General features: G+C 37.1%; 1 protein-coding gene across 3 annotated transcripts in view; it reads left to right on the forward strand.

The window, feature by feature from the left end:
• LOC121421722 (protein cycle-like) overlaps positions 1 to 21066 on the forward strand; it is a 49913-nt gene extending 28847 nt beyond the window's left edge. For 2 of the 3 annotated variants that reach the window (XM_041616505.1, XM_041616504.1), the window contains exons 5-14: positions 1520 to 1599; positions 5945 to 6037; positions 8839 to 8956; positions 11133 to 11288; positions 12889 to 13031; positions 15293 to 15399; positions 17560 to 17666; positions 18537 to 18684; positions 19183 to 19383; positions 19659 to 21066. In XM_041616505.1, the coding sequence (XP_041472439.1) occupies positions 1520 to 1599; positions 5945 to 6037; positions 8839 to 8956; positions 11133 to 11288; positions 12889 to 13031; positions 15293 to 15399; positions 17560 to 17666; positions 18537 to 18684; positions 19183 to 19383; positions 19659 to 20142 (1637 nt within the window). In that variant the 3' untranslated portion in view covers positions 20143 to 21066. The remainder of the gene's footprint in view (positions 1 to 1519; positions 1600 to 5944; positions 6038 to 8838; positions 8957 to 11132; positions 11289 to 12888; positions 13032 to 15292; positions 15400 to 17559; positions 17667 to 18536; positions 18685 to 19182; positions 19384 to 19658) is intronic. The other variant, XR_005971032.1, reaches the window with a different exon arrangement.
• The last annotated feature ends 1009 nt before the right edge of the window (positions 21067 to 22075 follow it).

Below are 22075 nucleotides of genomic sequence, written 5' to 3' on the forward strand. Positions count from 1 at the left end.
ATTTCAAAATGTTAAGGAATTAAAGGAAATTTCCCACAACACTATGACTTATCATGAATAAATTCCATTTTTCGACAATTTAGCTAAATTTAAACTGTACTCACCTCTAAACTTCTCAAGGCAAAGGCTGACTTTGTGCGGATTGAATGCTAGTTTTTATTCAAGCCGTTTTTCATCATATTTATTTGTTGTAGAAATGTGCGTGAAGGACGCGACCCTTCGTATATTTGCTGGCTAAATTTTACGAAGAGTCGGGTTAATGCACCCAACTATTCGAAGATTTAACGGGTATATTTCACAAATGGTAAACCCGACCTTTCGTAAATAAATGTGGCTGTTTTCACGAAAGGTCGGGTTACGCGATAACGCGGCCCGACGCGAAGGCCCGATGGTTCGAAGTAAGCCCCAGTTATTGAAGCCACTTGGTGCATTCAAATTAATCCTGCCGGGTAACCATTCACCTCATCTGGTTTGAGTGCAGCGCAATGTGGGTAATTTTCTGGCTGAAGGAAAACATGCCATGGCTAGGAATCGAACCCATGTCCCTCTGATTGAAAGAAAAGAGTCATAACCACTAGACCACTATACTATCTCTATTCGAGGTTGGAAGTGGCCCAGTGGATTGGTGTCTGGACTTTGAAATAGAGGGTCATGCGTTCAAATCCCCTCCATGGCGTGATTCTCTTCAGCAAGAAATGGATCTACATTGTGTTGCATTTATTAAGCCCATGTTCTGATGAATGGGTACCTGGCAGGAATTTATTCCTTGGAAATGCCGAGTGTCCAACTTCAGCTCGGCTAAAGCCACGGTAATTATGCAGTATGCTGCATACTTCAGCTCGGATAAAGCCATGATAATTATGCTGCATATATTACTTCAGCTCGGCTAAAGCCACATTAATTATGCTGCATATATTACTTTAGCTTGGCTAAAGCCACAGTAATTATGCCGCATATATTGTAGAGCACGTTAGAGTGATTTCTGATGAAGACCTGTGTTAAACTCTATTGGCTGATCATAAATGAAAAAAAAAAGTTTTTAGGGTTTGCAAAATCTCTAAGACTTGTCATCCTTCCGTACCTGGGCCCTGTTGCATAAAAGTTAATACCATTTTGTTAACTTTGCCATCCAATGGTATCATGGAATCCTCGATATTGATTTTTTGTTGAGCATCGTTGCCATGGTAATTACCATTGAATGGCAAAGTTTTATGTAACGGGGCAGTGTACCTCTAACTCTTTATCCCTCTTTTCATCAAAATTATCGCAGGGTATAAGTAGCGGCTAACTCCCGTCCCTATTCATTTTTTATTGTATTCACACAGAGTCCCGAAGTGTGCCGTCATTAATTTTCACTTTTTGCATATCAGCATTTTTGATACCATATTTTGATAGAGCGTGATGAAAAAGTGAAACTTGATGTCACACTTACATGTACATGTAGGTACTCTATATACTCTATTTATATAATATGGCTGATGTTAATTGATTTGATTACATGTGTTTGTTCTGTCTGTAGGTGCTTCAAGTTCTCGTAAAGAAGCAAATTATAAGCCGTCTTTTCTCTCAGAAGATGACCTCAATCCTCTCATTCTAGAGGTATGTAATTTCTTGGTGTGTTCATATGAACTTCAAACTGAATACAACACAAACCTGAATCACAATTCACTTTGCGTTGTGTAAGACGTTTTCTGTTCAAGAGTTTGCATGCAATGTTGGTGATGATAATTTTTTGTTGAATTTTAATGTTGCTTTTAATAAACCCCTGTTTCACTTTGTCCATCTTGGTATGATTCAGCATTGAACCTACAGTGTACTGTTCAGATTGGCGGAGAATTAACTTTATACCAGGATAGAATGACAAACATACCGTGTTTACACTCTGCATTGGCTCACATTGTGCAGAACCGAGAGCCGATGCCAATTCAGCTTTGTAATGCGTGTTAACGCGATTAACTTGCATTGGCTCTGGGTGCAGGCACGGCAAGTTTGCACCGCCAAAATAGTAGGATCAGAACTGCGAGCTAGTGCAGACACCAAAATTTTTCTCTGTGTAAACACGAAGCTGAGCGAGTCTGCCCTGGCAATTAGCTGATTGCTCACCTGTTTTGTGACGTCAGCGTGTATGGCGTAAAATATGCTCAGATGGAATCCACTGATTTGTGTGTTTGCCCTGCGAGCCGATTCTGCACCGTGAGCTGGGGCAGCGTGTAAAAGTGACGCAGGATCGAGTCTGCACCCACTCTCTGGTCTGCTCTGCTAGCCAATGTAGCGTGTAACGATATGATGATAAAATTTGGTCTTGATCCAAGTTTTCATTCTAAATGATTTACCATTCACAAGTTGTTTTGTGTGATAGTTGTTCAGACCATGAAGATTCTAAAAGTACATCAGTTTGCCTGAAAAGAGAAAACACATTGATGTTTATAATTACAACAGAGATTTTTGTCTTGAGCACCTGCTCAGCAGAGTGCTTTTTTGACGGCGGCAGTGATGATGGTGGTGTTGTCAACATTGAAATCTTAACCTTCAGCAATGGAGGTTACATTGACATATGAAATGTCATCATAGCTTTGAAATTACAAATATTTCTTGAAACTTGGACATAATAAAGTATCACCGATCATCATGCATGAGTTACAGGTCACATTATCAAGGTCAAAAGTAATTTTGATAGGGTCATTGCACTTGAACCATGTTGTGGTATCAACTGCATCAAGGTTAAGATTTTGAATTTTCAAGATTATTTTAAAAATAAAAGTCTCTATTCCATAAAATTTCCATATCTTGGTTTATCGCAAAATGGATGAAAGTAATGTCAGGTCTCTGGATGTCATATGGAGGTCAAATGTCATATGGGGATAAATAAAATGTCAACTAAAAATATCAACCATTGGTTAAGATTTTGAACTTTCAAGATAATTTTGAAATAACCAGTAGTCTAATAAACATTGGCACACTGTAGTGGTTAACAGATATCAGAAATTAGAAGAGTATAATTCAAGGCTTCTAGGTCAATGTCAAAGGTCGTCTCAGAACAATTAACTCGAATAAGAATTGATATTACATGTGTGATGCTTATTTATTTCATGGTTATTTGATATCACAACTGAAATGAAACGAAAATCTAGTGTCTTTAATGTCAAAGGTCATTTGGGGTCACTAACCTTACATGATGTAGGATTTTATTATCAAATTAATGTTTTTCATTTCTTTTTGAAAAATTATTAATCTTACGTACATGTACATGTAGTTGTGTTCACAGTCAGCATTATTGCTCTATTAAATTGTGTAATGCAGGCGAGACTGCCAGAGGCATTCCACTTGTTGATGGTTAAATGATTTGATTGGATATCAGTGCTTATTATTAATAGAACCAGGGAACACTTCCCTGCTTCTACATACATTGTAACACTTCCCTGATAGAACAGTCAGGAATTTTGTCTGTGAAAGTGTACTTGGTTTAATAGTAAAAATTTGGTGGATGAAATTAATTTTCAGTAAATATAATTCATCAATATTTTCATCCGACAAGTTGTCAGATCTGACATCTTTCCATGATTTTGATTGGCTGAGAGGCACTGTTCCTATGGTAACTGTCAGATAAAATGGGAGTTGTCGGATTTGACATCTGACAAGTCCTTTCATAAAACACTTCTCTGGAGAGACACTTTGTGCACATACATGTACACTTTTAACAATATTTGTTTGTAATGTGTACATTGCAATTCATTGATTATACAAATGCATGACCATAAAATGGTCTATTTTTAGCAAGGAGATTCTAATACTCCTATTACAGGCAATTCCTTGAGCTGACTTAAACTTAAAAAGGACAAATCCACCCCAACAAAAAGTTGATTTAAATTAAAAGAGAAAAATCCAACAAGCATACCACTGAAGATTTCATCAAAATTGGATGTAGAATAAGAAAGTTATGATATTTTTAAGTTTCGGTTTATCTCACAAAACAGTTAAATGTATATGCACATTCTGTTCGGTATGCAAATGAGGAGACTGATGACGTCCAGGCTGCTCACTATTTCTTTTGTATTTCATTATATGAAATATTAAGTAGTCTAATTTTCTATTCATTGGCTAGTGAAACAAAGATTAATTTCTCCCTGAATATGTGGATTTATCATTGTTTAATACATGGTTCAGACAAGTTGGTCCATATTGTTAAATATGTAAAAATTAACTATTGTATAATTCAAACAATAAATAAACAAAAGAAATAGTGAGGGACATCATCGACTTTCTCATTTTTTTGTCACTGATTTGTGCATAAACTCCTTGTGAAAAACAAGCAAAACTTTAAAATGTCATAACTTTCTTATTTTACATCCGATGTTAATGAAATTGTCAGTGTTATATGAGTTTGATTATTCTCTATTTAATCAAATCAGCATTTTTCTGGGGTGGACTTGACCTTTATTGAACATGAATGCATTGTCAATGTTATTTGCAAGACTGATTCTTGTCTCCATGCACAAGAAAATTATTTGTGGGGTGTTACTAGAAAATATTTGCAGTCAGTTGCAAATTTCAGATGCAAATTTCAGTTGCAAATTTCAGATGCAAATTTCAGGTGCAAATTTCAGATGCAAATTTCAGGTGCAAATTTCAGATGGAAGTTTCAGTTTCACATTTCAGATGCAAATTTCAGATGCAAACTTCAGATGCAAATTTCAGATGCAAAATTCAGGTGCAAATTTCAGATGCAAATTTCAGGTGAAAATTTCAGATGGAAGTTTCAGTTTCACATTTCAGATGCAAATTTCAATGCAATTTTCAGTTGCAGATTTCAGATGCAAATTTCCAAATGATATTTCCAATGAAATGCATGACCTTCAATCAGAAATGGGCTCAATTACTTTCTTCAGTTAAAATTACAATGGCATGTACGTAATTGAAGAAATGATAAATTACAATTACTTTTCAATTAAATCACATTTTGTTTTCAATTGCAATTACCTATTTTGTCAATTACAATTTCAATTACTTTCTATAAAAGTCATAAATGAAACCAATTTGTATTCTGTACGTAGCATGGCCTATTCCAAAATAATTCTAAATTACAGAGAAACTGACAAGATGAAGGTTTAGAGCACAGCTTCTGCCTATTACACTTTTTGATGCTGAAGCAGTTAACTTGAAAAAAAAGTCATGAAATTATATCATAAATCATTCAATCTTATTGATTAATACGCAGTAGTACGCGTCCCCTTGGTATATAAATGAGAACACAGTTTGTGTATAGTGCATATCACATTATGTCATAACGTCCCTCTGCGCTTCCAAAGGACTTGGATATTATTACCCTGGATTTAGCCCCGCAGCCTTATACAGCGCGGTGGCATTTCAAGGAATGAATTCCTGCCAGGTACATGGGTTGAGTGCAGCACAATTTGGATGAATTTTTTGCTGAAGGAAATTATGCCATGGCTTGGAGTCGAACCCACGACCCTCTGTTGCAAAGTTAGAAGTCTAATCCACTGGGCCGCAACGCTCTACTGATCTGACCAATGTGGTAATGCCTTAATAATGCATGCAATTAGGCATTTAAGTGCGACTCATATGTCATACTTAAATCTTTGTGAAACATCCTCCCCTGGACCATTGTGGAATCAACTCAGTTTTACATGTAGTGGCTTGATCTATAGAAGGCAATCTACATGTATTTGTGCTTTCAACACCAATACCAAATTCGAAATCACCTTTTTTTAATTATCTTGAAATGTGCTTGAGCTACATGTAGATGTTTTTGCTGTGAACTCGTCCCAAATTTCATGCACGTGAATACTTTCCATAAAGAAAGTGATACGCAGTATTAAGTTACTGCTGAGCTCAATCAATGCAATTCTATGCATGTAGTTTGTAGATTGAATGATAACATGCCTTGTACATGTATCATCATGTATTCTCTCCTGCTCTCTAATAGGCTGCCGAAGGATTTCTTTTTGTCGTGAGCTGTGACCGTGGCCGGGTTCTCTACGTGTCGGAATCGGTGCTCAACGTCCTCAATATTACCTGGGTGAGTTTACTGACCGGTTCATAGATATGGGTTACTGATACTGAGGTGGGAGATGGTGGGATGAGGAGGAGAGGGGAGAGGAGATAAGAGGAGAGAGAAGAGGAGAGGAGGGGAGAGAAGAGGAGAGAAGAGGATAGGAGGGGACGGGAGGGAGGAAAGGAGGGGAGGGGAGAAGAGAGGAGTGAGGGACAGACAGAGGAGCAGAGACAAGAAGAGCCATATAAAACATGGAAGGGGGAAATAAACAGGGGAGATAGGAGAAAGTAGGAGGGAAGAGGAAGGGAGAGGAGAGGGAAAGAATAAGAGGGGAGAGGAGAGAATTACAGACAGAGGAGGAGAGACAAGAAGAGAGATACATGTATAAAACATAGAGGGGAAATAAACAGAGGAGATAAGATGAGAGAAGAGAAAAGGAGAGAAGAGGAGAGGAGAGAAGAGGAGAGAAGAGGAAAGGAGAGGAGGAAAGAGGAGGGAAGAGGCGGGAAGAGGAGGGGAGAGGAGAGACAAGAAGAGAGATATAAAACATGGAGGGGGAAAACAAGTTTTAGAGAGATGGGGGAAATACAATTTATTGCACTATTTCTTTGGTTTTTCTTTACCCTTTCCTTTCGAGGTCTCCATCAATTTGAAGCTCTAAGCTTAAGATGGAGGTCTCCCACATTTCAGATTTCAAAAAGTATTATGTTGTTTTTATATGTACATACAATATTTTTTCTGCTATATATCTTTTAGTGATTAAAAAAAGGAATTTATCAGGTATAATTATATTTCAATTAGAATGTTAGAATGTATATTTTCATATGTTATTCATTGTTTCATTAATATTGTTATGTTATACTGAGAAAAAATGATTACAAAGAAGTAATTTCTTTTGGAAAAAATGTAATTTTAGCCATTTTACGTGTATGTATTGCAGTACATGGAAGAGTACATGTAGTCCTTGCTTTTATCACTATGGCATCACATATATGGCAAATTTGAAGTCTCCATGGGTATAGAGATTACCAATTTTTACACCTTCTAAAAATTCATAACTTTCTTATTGCTTGTCTGATATTGTTCGAACTTTTAAGGGTGGTGAGTGAAAATGTAGGAAGAGAGAGAGAGATTGAGAGAAAAAGAAAGAGAATAAAAAGAATGAGAGAAAAGTATATTGAGTATTTGGAGGAAGGAAATGGGTAGAGGTACATGTACATGTACATTGCATATGTGGCACTCTAGGTGAAGGAGAGAGAGAGATGAAGATGGAGAGAGAAAGATAGGGTTGGCAAAAAAAGGGGCAGAGATGAGAATTAAATATGCAGCAAGCTTTAATGGGGGATGAGCGTGATTCAAAACTGCTGCTCAAGGCAATGGCAGTGAGCGCTGAAAGCGAATAATAATATGGCTTTCTTTTCTATGAGCTTCTCAGTGTACATGTAGATAATGCATGTTAATCTGATAAAGAAAACCTACAGCAGACGCTCAGATTCACTCGGCTATTCACTCTGCATAACATGATTGATTGCTTTTTTTTGTATTAAAGGGAAGGTTCATTGTGAAATTGTAAGAAAAACTGGCATAAAGTTGATCAAAATAGTTTTTTTTCGGACTTGTATTGACGTCAATATATATCATACTCTCAATTTTTTAATCAATTGTGACTTAGCCGCAAATAATTTGATATTGAAATAACATCGTTATTAATTGAAAATTATAACATTCTTAACATTGCTCTTGTTAACCTCTATCTGTGGGCATATACAAGAGTGCCCAACTATATCGAGGGTACTATATACATAATCATCATTGTCATCAAATATAAAGTGTTTCAAACACAACTGCTTGCAAAGACGAATTGCACTGTCATTAATTTCCATCTTTATTCTTGTTTTTGCATAATTTGCAATATGTATTCATTTGATAAATATGAGTTTATTTTCAAAGATTCGCTAACGTGGGGTTGTCATTACATGATGTTCATTCGCTGTAAGCTTTCAAGACCACTAAACTTGGCCTTAAAAGTTTGAATTGAAATGAAAATGTGACCACTACTAAACAGGCTGTAGCTAGAACACTATTGATTGCCAATATCAATAAATTTTTCAATTTCAGTTTCAATATTTGTTTTATTTCATTTTCAACAGAACAAATTATTAAGTGGACGTATATAATTGAAATGACAATTGCAAATGAAACTTAAGGCAACCGCACACCTTACGATTGGTCTGCAACCCGATTTCAGAATAAAATGTAGTAGAATTTGATGCTAATATTGAGACTTGGAATATCTTACTTGTAATGTTCTAAATCATCGTACGAATACCTGTATTCAAATCTGTGACTGTGCTATCATCCTTTATAGAATAAAAGCGAATTTATTATCTAGTCATAATGACTTTATAGCAGTCGTACAATTGCTTACGATATGAAACTAATTCGGCCTTTACTCTAGAATAAATGCTTGTAATCTTTCAAAATGGTTATATTAGTATTCTTTCAATTACTTTTAACCTCAAATAAAATGATATGTTCCATTCACTTTTTCAGAAAATGAGCAAAATGCGATTTGTTCAAAAATTGGATCGCGAACATTCGTAAGGTGTGCGGTGGCCTTTATACAAACAATATGAATTAAAGTAGGTCCAATGCATATTTTTTTGCATATTAAAACAAAGTATAAAACAATATAGATTTATTTTTCTGTTGTAATTATAAAGCAAATTATCATGATGATCTGAGAAAAAATATTTTCATGCTGCATCCTAAACGTCTCATTCCTGAGAAACTAAAGGATATTTAATGTAATCTTTTCATCATAGGAACGTTTGATTGGTCAGAGTTTATTTGATATCCTCCATCCCAAAGACGTCCCCAAGGTCAAAGAGCAACTCTCATCATCCGACCTTTCACCCCGAGAACGTTTCATCGACACCAAGAGTAAGTGGTTTTTTCTTTTGATATTTGACTCCGGGGGGGGGGGGGGGGGCCACTTCCATTCACGAGTGGATTCCATGCGCGACCATAGGGTCTCGAAAAGCTCCATAAATACGTAATTTCTATATTCTGAAAATGCACCCCTAAGTAAGTATTGGCGTATGAAACCCTACCCATAACAGGTATTGGAAACAAAATCGTTCTTAGCAAATATTCCTTGAAATGAACCCCTAAACAAGTACAGGAATGTTTTATTGTTATGGGTCCTTCGGTCGTCGGCTTTACCTTATTTGGTTTAGTACGACCCCACCTTCTACACCTCGCGCAAATCGGACTCTAAACACGAAGTGTTGGGGCAAAAAGGACATCCTTTATAAAACATTTTAATTTTGTTTAATCATCCCCGAAAATTCGACCCTAAACACATAATTTTCATAGTGAAATAGATACCCTTTTTTCATTATTTTTGTGTTTTTGACACCCTTATCACGTTACGTACGTAACGTGTCCTATTTTGAAAAAGACATCCTTTTTACGTGTTTTTTGGGTCGCGCATGGTATCCACTCGTCAATGTAAGTGGCCCCCCGGGATTAGTCTCCTTCATTTTGCTGGCTATGCATGGAAAGTACGACCTCTCTTATCCGGACATGTCCGGACACGTTGGGACCAGCACTAAACCAGATAAGGGATTTATCTGGATCTGGGAGACCCAATATTAAAGGGGAAGTTCACCCTGAAGAAAACTTTATTGTAAAAATAGCAGAAAAAATAGTAAAAAATATTGGTGAAGGTTTGAGGAAAATCCGTTAAAGAGTAAGAAAGTTATTAGAGTTCAAAGTTTTGGATTTGTGACGTCATAAACGTGCAGCTGCCCCATGTGTTATGTAATATAAAATGCATGAATTTCAAATTTTGTATGGTTCCTGATGACTTAATTTTGTTTTCCATTCATGATCGGGTGTGAAATGATGGGTCTATTGATATAAAAAAAAGGTAAAGTGAAAACATTTCCATTTTTCTGAGAAAATGACATTTCATTGATTTTTTACCATTCGCTATGTAGGAATGCTGCTCGCATATGACGTCACAAATCAAATAATTGAAATTCTAATAACTTTTTAATTATTTGATGAATTTTTCTCAAACCTTCGGCAATATTTTTTATTATTTTTTCTGCTATTTTTACAATAAACTTTTTGTCAGGGTGAACTTCCCCTTTAAATACACGCAGCTTCCTCCCCAATGGTAGCTGCACGTTATCTATTGTAGTGGGCGTACACAGACAGTATTCACTTGCAGTGTCAGTGCATGCTATAGCCGGTATTTTTACAAAAATGAAATCGATTGGTTGCCAAAACTCTTGGATAATTTACCTGCTAAAATCATGGAGGTATAGTCATCGAGCATACCTCAAAAGTAAGAAAACGATGCGATGAAACTAACTTAGAAAATTGGATCATCGCGGCAGGTATCGCAGCTTCGCAAAGACAGCCATTGGTAAACTGTCGGCTTAAACATAATAGATGGCGCTGTCCGTGTCGAGGCCTAGTGCTAGCTAGTGAGACATGTGTTGTTTTTTCCTGGAAAAAAGAAAGTAGAAAAAATAGAATAATTCTTTGTTTTCATCGCACCTAGCCAACATGTTATCTCTTATTTTCTTATTTTTAGCTGGTATGTTGTGAATTCGGAGGGGGGGGGGCAGTCAAATATATTGCTGTACACACGTGTGACCAAGGAATTTTCAAACGCCCCCTAAACGAGTTTTTCTCTGTGTGCAAAATAACCCCCTAAACAAGTTTTTCGCGGGCTTTATTTACACATTTTGGCCGATAAATAAGTTGTCGCCAAAATATGACCTCGGGGGAAAAAGTTTTGGGGAAAAACATACCCTAAACACATTTGGCTAGTCTTTAAAAAAAAGCTTTGGGAGAAAAAAGCATACCCTGAATACGTTTGACCCCGTGATTGACCATTGACCAGTCTTTCAAAACCACTTTTTTTCTTGAAAATCAGTTTGTTTGATACCCTTAACGAGTCCACATGCGGGCTTGCCTTTCGTCTGGAACTTACAGGTTATTCTTCTTTAGGATAGCTGTTAACATGCTCTCTCCAAAGAAAAATTCTTATTTGTTTTCATCGCACCTAGCCAATATCTTATCTGTTCTTTTCTTTTTTTAGCTGGTATGTTGGTAAAATCAGAGATGACGATGTCGCCGCCTCAGTTATCATCAGGAGCTCGACGGTCGTTCTTTTGTAGGATGAGGATATACAGCCCCGAGCATGCGGTCAAGACTGAAGATGGTCAACAGTGGAAGCGACTGAAACAACCAGCAGGTATGTCCTTAATACTCCATTTGATCAGTGTTTACTTGTCAAATTGGCAACGTCATATATGTTTGCCCCCTCCCCCCCATAGTGGCACTTTTCTGAATGATTTTTCTAGTTCATATGACAAGTCATAATGCTCTGAAATTATGGCTTCACCAGTTCATCTGGCGGTCAGTTTCATAAATCTTGTTATAAAAACAAATTTGCAATAACAGTTAAAAGCTACTGAAATCCCTCAATCCGATTGGCTGATAGTACATTTGTTATAGAAATTGTCAATTTTTATAAGTATAACAAGTCTTTTGGAAACGGGACCCAAGTGAAGTAAGAGTGGAGAAGACTGGGTGTCAGACATACAAAGAGTTTGATTATTTTCTGGAATTCGCCACAGGCATCATAGTTTCTAAAGTTTGTATATTTGAGATTGATAACAAATGCCTTTAGAAATTAGATCTTTGCCCATTTGCTTGAAAAATTGATGAGAACATCATAATTATTTTCCATCTTATTGCCAATTTGAGGATTATAGTGATCATTTTTCTTTCAAATGCATTTCTTTCTTTTATAATGTGCTTGAACGTAAAAAAGGATTATGAAATAATACACTGCTGATTACTTAAGGAATTGCCCTCAGTTACATGTAAGGCTGGGTTAGATAAAGAGTACATGTAGATGGAAGTTTTTAGGATGGTGGTAGTGATGATGATGATGATAATGATGGTGGTGGTGCTGCTGATGATGATGGTGATGCTGCTGATGATGATGGTGATGATGGTGATTTTGGTGGTGGTGGTGATGATGATGATGATGATGATGATGATGGTGATGATGATGATGTTGATGGTGATGACGATGTGATGTTGATAAAATGATGATAATGATGATGATGAGGAGGATGACGACTGGTATTGATGAAAGTGATAGTGATGAGGATGATGATGGTGGTGATGATGATGAAGGTGAGGATGATGATGATGGTGGTGATGATGATGGTGATGATGGTGATGATGATGATGATGGTGATGATGGTGATGATGATGGTGATGATGATGATGATGATGGTGATGATGATGAAGGTGATGATGATGATGATGGTGGTGATGATAGTGGTGATGATGATGATGATGGTGATGATGATGATGGTGATGATGATAGTGGTGATGGTGATGTTGATGAAAGTGATAGTAATGATGAGGAGGATGAGGAAGAGGAGAAGATGATGATGATGATGATGGTGATGATGATGACAACTATGATGACGATGATGGTGATGATGATGATGATGATGGTGATGATGATGATGACAACTATGATGATGATGGTGATGATGATGATGATGATGGTGATGATGATGACAACTATGATGACGATGATGGTGATGATGATGATGATGATGGTGATGATGATGACAACTATGATGACGATGATCCGGTGTGATGTTGAAAATTTGAGGAACTGAGGATTATAATTAGACAAGGAAGAAGAGGCGAAAGAGGGTGATGACATGATGATAGTGACAATGACAATGCTAGTGAGCTAGAGATGATAATTGTATTATTGGGAGTAAACTTGGTAATCTTATTTTCTTTCTCAATCAATGCATTAGATCGCAAGAAGTATGCAACGATACACTGTACAGGTTACTTGAAGAGTTGGCCACCAGCGAAGGTCGGGTTGGACAAAGACGAGATGGAAGTCGACATCGATGGTTGCAATCTTAGCTGTCTTGTCGCTGTAGCCAGAGTACAGGTAGAATTCTAACAAACTATTTATTTTAATCAGAAGTATGAGAGATTTAACCCTAAATAGACTGGGCTATTTCAACGCCTAAGAAGACTGGGGGGGCTGATTCACCCCCCCCCCCCCTTATGATCTCGGCCATCGATCGCGCGATCGCGACGAAAATTGGCACACGCGTTACCCATGGCATTATCTACAAAACTATAACATGAAATTCTGCAAAAAATCTCATGTCTCATTAATTATGCTAATTTATACGTAAAATCATATGTTTGCTCTGATAAATAAAATAATGCCCCTGAAATGCTAATTTTTGTTTTACATACTCTCGATAGGCATCTGGATCAAATTGATTTTAAAAAAATTTCAAAATCACATTTGTTTTCTTATGTATTCTATTGTTTTCTAAATTTCTTATCTATCTTTGTTTTTCGACTTTTTGTTTTTTATTGTTTTTTCATAGGAAATTGTCGGGGACTTAATTTTGACCATAAAAAAGATAAAATTAATTGATTTTAAGCAGTAAAAGGAATAATAATGATACATTTATGAATTTTGGCTAAGAACACTATTTGCATTGGATTTGTATACAAATTCACATTTTTGAGTAATTTTGGGTCTGCATGCACTTACGAAATGTTGAGTAATTTTGGAACCGCGTACCTGGGGGTCACAATTTTGGTCTCAAAAGACATGAAAGTAAAAAGTCAGCGAGAGACACGGTCAAAAAATTTCGCGCGGCAGATTTATCACAAAAAATGAAGAGGGGGGGGGGCTGAATCAGCCCCCCCCTTTTTAGGGTTAAGATAAATACCATTTGTGATAACAATCTCAAAATGAGTTGGAACAGAATTTAATGAAATTATCACCTATAAGTGCTTGTATGTATAAGTAAAAAAAGAGTGCCAAATGGCCCTAGAAGTAAATATGTAATTGCTGAGAAATTAGCAAAATATGCACGGAATTCCGTAAAATGTCTGGTATTTTTCCAAGCAATATTAATACAGTGCCCGACATGTGCTTTGTGTAAGTGATCATCAAAATCGTCGGTTTTGAGGTAAGATTTCATGATTTCACAAAGATTATTTTACATTAATATACCAGATATAATTATGGAAAAAAATACTTTCTCATTAAATAATTGCTTTCTGCAACTACTTTATTTTACATAAAAGTGTAGTTTCAGTAAATTCTGATGTCATGTAAAGCATATGTGATTGTTCACTCTATCATCTTAGATGTAGATTTGGTTCCTGAACTTTGTGAAATCATGAAATCTAAGCTGAAAAACCTAGCTAAAAAACAACAGCACTGTATATCACCAACATGGAAAAGCTCATATTGGACTGTGTATTATTATTGCTTGGAAAAAGACTATATAAAATACTATACCTTTGTCAACAGACATCACACAGCCTTGACTGGTATTGGGGGGGCCTAAGGCTACGCATGCGCATCATGCAGTAGCTGAGAAACCTGATCAATGTACCAATCCGGGCTTGGCCAGAAAATACATCTGAAGTGGTTAAGTGATTTGTGATGACAGTCTGTTGTGAATCTCCAAAATTGCGCGAATAATGCAGCGCCGTACCTGACTTTTACTGAATTGATTTAAGTACAGAAAAATTTATAAATAAAATTACCGCAAATTATGCTGGCGCAAATATTCACTACTGAATGACGCGCCGTATAAGCTAAAACAACAACAACAACCTTGCTAATTTATCAGCAAACACACAATATCCTTCATATACATCTACATTTTGTGTTTTTACATGCAGACACTCGGGGATCATGTGAATGGATTCTGTACAAACCCACTAAAAAGCAATCTTATTCGAAAGAGCAAAACAAGAGGAACATTTTATAAGTTTCGTCAAAATCAGTTGTGAAATAAGCAAGTTATGGACGTTCAAAATGTCTTGTTGTACTTTCTATGGGGATCCTCAAATTGGCAAACATGTTTCAAAATGGCTGACTTTGTGGACAACCCTCCATTTGTTTTGTACACAAATTTTCGGGTTATCCCCTTTATTTGACTACACTTCTTGAAATCCTTTATTGATACATAGGCCATAAAGCCATTACACAGTGGTTGGCACTGAACAACCAAAACTCTTTACTTCCTATGTAGTGTTCTCTGTACGCTTTGCATTTGAAATACATTATTTTTTGTCTAATAATTAATGTCTGTATTGCTGTAGGCGTCACTAATGATATTTTCTTTTATAGTAATTTCTAATCATGTTTTCTTTTGTTTCCTTCACTAGACTATCCAGAGCCCAATCCCATCCCCCAACAATAACATTCAACTCAAACCTATTGAATTTGTATCCAGGCATGCGATGGATGGTAAATACACATTCGTAGATCAAAGGTAAGGCTATAACTTAATGATAAATAATTAATACTTTAATAACTAGTGTACATGTATTTCTCTTCTCTGTATGCTTTGCATATCGTTGTGTCGGTGCAAGAAAGCCCTTTGCAAAACACAACGGAATATGAATAGACAAAATGTGCTGATAAATAATAGATGCATGAATTTAGCAAGTGTGCGCTGTATAGCAACAGAGATATTTCATAAAGAAAGTGAACTGATTCCACAATTATTACACTAACAAAAGCCAGAATGTAATTATAAAAGTGAAGGAGCAATCAGACCTGACAACCAGTACGTTTTTTTCTCTAAAAAATATGTTTTTGTACAAATAATTTTTTTTTTACAAAATCGTAATTCATTGAGAAAAATCATCTCTATATGTCTCTATTTCATAAAACTTACACCAATATGGTTATTAAACCAATGTAATATCAGGCAGCTTGTTTTTTATTCAATCATTTTGTTAAAACCAGGGTGAGATATACACATGTTTAAAGTTTTTCTTTTCTTCTGCATGAGCAGTGCACATTTTAGCTTGCATTCAGCTTGAGCTCCGTGATGAGCGAGTGCTCCACGCATTTTATTATGAAATGCACTGTTTTTGGGGAAAAATGCACTCTTTTTTTATCACAAAATACAATTTTTCATTCCCAGAGGTGTCGGGTCTGAGCAATGTATTTATTGATGTAAACCTAGTCTAGAGCTGCACGTATGTGTGTGTTGGCTCAGTCGGTAGAGCGTCCGTCTCACAACCGGGAGGTCAGGGGTTCAAACCCCGGTCGCGTCAGACCAAAAGACGTTAAAAGATGGGAGTTGCTGCTACCCTGTTTGGCGTTCAATGATTAAAGGGATAGAGCCTCGTCGATCTGGCGCTGCACAACGGCTGCCGGGCCCACGATTAATTGGGCAAAGCAAATTTTCGGAGTATTTCATGTCTATTTCGTACAATAAATCATGGATTTATCATTTTTATGTATTTTCTTGTGTGCATTCAGCTTTGAACTCACAGGTGCAGACAAAACACTATCACCAACATCCAGATACAGACTAATGAAGACCTTATTGAAAATAAATTAAGTTTTTAAGTCTCCTGGGGCCTGTTGCAGAAAGAGTTGCCATCAATTGCAACTCTAAAAATCATAGGCAACTTGATTTTCAACCAATTTAACAGTGCGCATTTGTGACTTGCAATTGATTTTTTTCTGCAACGGGCCCCTGAAGCCATATATTCTGCCTCCCATGAAAAATTGTTGTGTGGAATCTTGGATAATAAGGTCCTGCTGTCTTGACCTGAAAATAATAATGATAATAATGCATTTAGGGATGCTATACATAGAACACTTGGCCATGGTTTATATGATCATGTTAACTTAATGTCAAAAGGAAACGTAGGATGGAAAATATTCATATATAAAATGACAGAAGCAATTTTTTCATTTTATTGGATGCCAATCACGCAGCATCATGGAACATTCTAGGACCCGTGTTACAAAGCTTACCAATCTTTATAGAATTTTTTTTCTATAATTATGATAATAACAATTTTATACACTGCAAAATTGCCTCTAAGCGGTTAAGAGAGAGGAAAATGAAGTATAAAGGAAATAGAAATAGAAATACTGTGCAAAACAAAATGTATCAAAGCTAATATTACAATTTACAACTTTCTCACCAGATCATGAATAAATGATAGTATTGAATACAATGTGCAATTAATCGTGAAAATCAATGGTATGGTTAATCGCTTACCTTTGCGTTACGGTACACTGGTGACGTCTGTGCGTCGCTGACATATCATGCAAAATGTCCGGGGGGGGGTCCATCTCCAAGGGGTTAAAGGCCCATCTTAAATCGGATTCTCTATGAAAATAAATCTTCTGACTTATAAACAGAGGGTCGTGGGTTCGAATCCCAGCCATGGCGTAATTTCCTTCAGCAAGAAACTGATCCACATTGTGCTGCACTCGACCCAGGTGAGGTGAATTGGTACCCTGCAGGATTAATTCCTTGAATGCATGAGCGCTGAAAGGCAGCACGAGCTAAAGCCGGGGTAATAATATAATAACGTGCCTCGGAATAGAATATTTCTATCATTTTGAAATTGTATCCACAACTGGAATATGTCTCTAATGATGATATATATTTTGTTTTCAGAGCTACTGCCGTAATGGGCTACCTTCCTCAGGAGTTGTTAGGTACTTCATGTTACGAGTATTATCACATAGACGATATATCTATAATGGCAGAGTATCATAAAACAGGTAAGTACATTCTAACCAGGGTCCTCCCTTACAAAGAGTTGCGATTGATCCAATTGATCTCAACTGTATGGAAATCCATCCATACCATTTTTTTTTTCTACAGGAAATTTGCACGATCTCCTTCGTAAACGAAGAGAATCACACTGAATCTTCAAGAGAAAAATGAATGTATGATTATACATCATATTTTAAAAAATATGTTGATCAAATTTGCATTTTAGATGTTGATGTTGCTGGCCATCCATTGTTGTGGTTGATCAGATCAATCGCAACTCTTTGTAAGACAGGGCCCAGCTCAGTGATCACCTTCATAGAAGGACTACCTTATTAAAATCTTGTTTTTCTTCTATCCATTTATTGTTAAATTGTATTATTAGTGCTATGAATTCATTATCATAGAAGTTTGTGTGGAGGTGGAGGTCTTTCAAAAGTGGAAAACCAGTTGGGAACAATTTGTAGTGTTATGACAAAGTTGAACATTTTCTCAGTATTATTAATAAATTTGAATTGTTTGAAAGAAAAAATGCTTTCTGTGAAATATGCACTTAATGTTAAATTGTTTTATGGGCTATGGATGTATTATTGTAGATGTTTTATATATAAGGGACTTTTCAAAAGTTGAAACTTATCTTAGGGACACTTTGGACAAAGTTGATTTGACTATGCTTGAAACGAAAATACTCTACCCAGAGGTCTGTACTACACCCGGAAGAAGAACAAACTCTTTTAAATGTCCACTTTATAGATTTCGATTGCTATGAATTTGTTATTATTATGGATATATATATATTTTTTTCAAAGGTTAAGATTTATCTTTAGTGTGATAACTTGGCTTGGCTAAGTTTGAGAAATGCCTGTCTTTTGTTACAGTACTGTCGAGTCGAGAGAAGATCTTAACAAGTTCTTATCGCTTCAGAGCAAAGAATGGCGAGTTTATTCTTCTACGATCACGAATGTTCACCTTCCGGAATCCTTGGACGAAGGAAATAGAATACGTGGTCTCTACCAATACATTAGTGTGAGTCACCCCTGATTTATTTATTGTGGAGCATTAAGGCCCAGTGGATTAGTCCTCTGACTTTTAATCACAGGGTTGTGGGTTTGAATCCCAGCCTTGGCGTAATTTCCTTCGGAAAAAAATTTATCCACATTGTGCTGCACTTAACCCTTGTGAGGTTATCGGGTACCAGACAGAAATTTATTCCTTGAAATGCCACCGCACTGTAAAAGGCTGCGGGGTAATAATATTCACTTGAACGGATAGAGATGCATTTGGGAGTGATATGTTTGTATTATTATTATTATTGTTATTGATTCATTCATTTATTTATTTCAACATGTCTTAAAAAAAACATAACAAAACAGTACATAAATATCAATAGAGAATAAAGTAAAATACATACTTATAAATATTCCAATGCAAAATAAAAACTCGATTTAATAGAACAATGAATGTGGTCCAACAGCCAAGGATCAAGAATCATGTACCCCTCTATTCTTGTCTTCCCTCTTTCAGTAACAAAGATGAGGCCATCCCATCTAACAGCAATGAATGTGGTCCAACAACCAAAGATCAGGAATCATCTCAGCTCCAATCCCTGATCACCAACCTGAGTAAGTCAGCGGCTATACCGGGTGTGTCCACCAACAACACTCACATGGGAGCAGGGAAGATAGGCTGGAAGATCGCAGAAGAGGTCATGGAAGCAGAAAGAATGTACGTTATCATCGCTGATATATTGGAATTTTCTTATGCTTATTTAATGTTTAATGGTAGGGTGACATGACAAAAGGGAGAATGTGAGAGAGAGAGAGAGAGACAGAGAGAAACAGAAACAGGAGATAGGGCCCTGAAAGAATAAGATTGACTTTAGAAGTAGTAGTAGAGCGGAGTTGCTCATGAGATTTGGATGGCTAATTGGAAGGAAAAAATTATCTACAAAATATCACTAATGCTACCCTAATTACCCTTTCTGTCACTTTGTTGAATAGGAATGAAGTTTCATCGAGTGGCTGGGAGTCTAAGGATGCTAGTCCTGTTGTGGTCGATTCCCAAGGCATCACTGGAGATGCTGTATCATCCATGGGTTCTGAAACCAACAAGGTGTCGTCCAGGGAGGTCCGGAAAAGCAGCGGCAACATCCCTGGTGACCCTAAACCAGAGAAGATGCCCACCACGGTCAAGACTGGTCAGTCCTTCCTCAACAATAGTTCAGTAGTATGCGGTGACCAGACAAACAACTCTGGGAACCTACCGCAGAATCCCTTTGCGGAGGTGTCCTCGGCCGCAGGATTGTCAACGGCAGCTCTTGCTGCGGAACTCAGTACACCCGGTGCTGCTGCAGCCGCAGCGGCAAAGGTGAAGGAGATGGGTGGGGACGATGAAGCTGCCATGGCGTTTATTATGAGCTTACTAGAGGCTGATGCCGGTTTGGGTGGGTCGGTAGACTTTAACGATCTTCCGTGGCCTCTATGATGGGATGGAGACATCCTGTCCGTACAAACTTGCCTTGAACTGTACCTTGTCATATCTTGGGGTGATCTGCTTTTAGGAGGCTAAAGGTCAGCTTGAGCGGTAGTCACTAAGTGAACATTGGGGAAGAGTCTTTATGAAGTTACATCAGGAATGAAATTTCATCAGGAAAAATTCATAGAGAAGTTTTATCAGGAAAGAGTCTTAAAGTAAGACTTCCTGGCAGAGGACTCCAGGGAAACCACTACAAGGTACAGTGTTAAGAAGATTTATCAGGAAAGAGTAAATGTGAAGATTTATCAGGAATGAGTCTTCATGAAGAGTCTTCATAAAAGAGTCTTCATGGAATAGCCTTCTAATGTCATCAGGAAAAATTCCTTAATGAAATTTCCTTGGGAAAGGGTCTTCATGCAGATCGTGCCTTCTGACCTGCCTCACCCGCATCCTTTGAGTCAAGGTCCATCTGCCCCATCCGCATCCTTTGAGTCAAGGTCCATCTGCCTCGCCCTCATCCTTTGAGTCAAGGTCCATCTGCCTCACCTGCATCCTTTGAGTCAAGGTCCATCTGCTTCACCCGCATCCTTTGAGTCAAGGTCCATCTGCCTCACCTGCATCCTTTGAGTCAAGGTCCATCTGCCCCTTCTTGATGGCTGTGCCACCAACCATCTCCTATCGTCTGCAGATCAACCTTCGGCCAAGCATGGCAATCCCAAACATGTCTCTACTGAAGGAATTATATAACCACCCCATTCCAAGTAATTAATCTATTCTAAAGACCATTGATGTCAATATCCATTCTTAAGTAATGGCTTTGATGGAGATGTTTTTTCAAACTGAACTAAATGAAAGTCACTGTTGTTGTTCGTCTTCATGTTGTGTGTCAAAGAAATTAATTACCAAAAGGGCATAGGTGCTCAGCCAGTGTGATGGTTCACCGTATGAATGGATGAAGGTGCTCTTGTATGGGCACTATGGATTTTTTTTTCAAAGAATAGGGAATCTGATGAGGGTATATGTGAACTGGACGATCCTGTCATTCTCACTCTGATGGCCATTGTGAGGCATCATGGGCCCTTTCACATTAGGCTAGAGTTCTATGATCATGCTACTCTCATCATTCATATTACACGGCCAAGGAAAAAGTTCCCTTCAGTTAGAGCGAAAAGCCTTGGGGTATAATATTTTTATATTGAAAGACATCGTCAACTGCCATGAATTTCCATGCTACTATATATTTATTATATCAACTCTTTTTGTCTCACTTCACTATAATTTGTGTAATATATTCAGTGTGTGGGCTTAAGTATATTGCCTTAATGACATTTTGTGACCTCACAGTATACCATGGTTTGTATTTACATGTAAAGTCAATGGAAAGATTGTGAAGTGTATTTTGTGTACAGTACGACTTCATGAACATGTGTGTATATTTTCTGAGCACCAGATATATCAATATTCACATTAATATATTTTTTTTATTTTGTATGAAAGTCTTGTATTTGGATTGGTTGACTAATGGGGCATTATAAGAAACTTGCGATCAACCGCAAGTCTATTTTTGGTCCCTAGATCAATCGTCAGTTTCAAAATTTATTTCAAATTTGTAATTGATTGCTAATCTGCTTCTGGAATCAAGGAGTATAATCTGATTTGCTACAGCTAAAATTTGATCTATAATAATAATAATATGTCCATTTATATAGTGCATTTTTTTATATGCATATACACAACTGCGCTATGATACTTGGTATCGTATTATTACCCCGGCTGTAGCTGAGGCGCCATATTAATAGACGCTAAAGCGTTCAAGGAATAAATCCTACCGGGTACCCATTCACCTCACCTGGGTCGAGTGTGGCACAATGTAGATAAATTTCTTGCCGAAAGAAATTACGCCATCTATCAATTGTTTTTTGGTCTCCAGATCAATCGTAAG

This window comes from Lytechinus variegatus, chromosome 9 (assembly GCF_018143015.1).
Source record: "Lytechinus variegatus isolate NC3 chromosome 9, Lvar_3.0, whole genome shotgun sequence".
Classification (NCBI taxonomy): Eukaryota; Metazoa; Echinodermata; class Echinoidea; order Temnopleuroida; family Toxopneustidae; genus Lytechinus; species Lytechinus variegatus.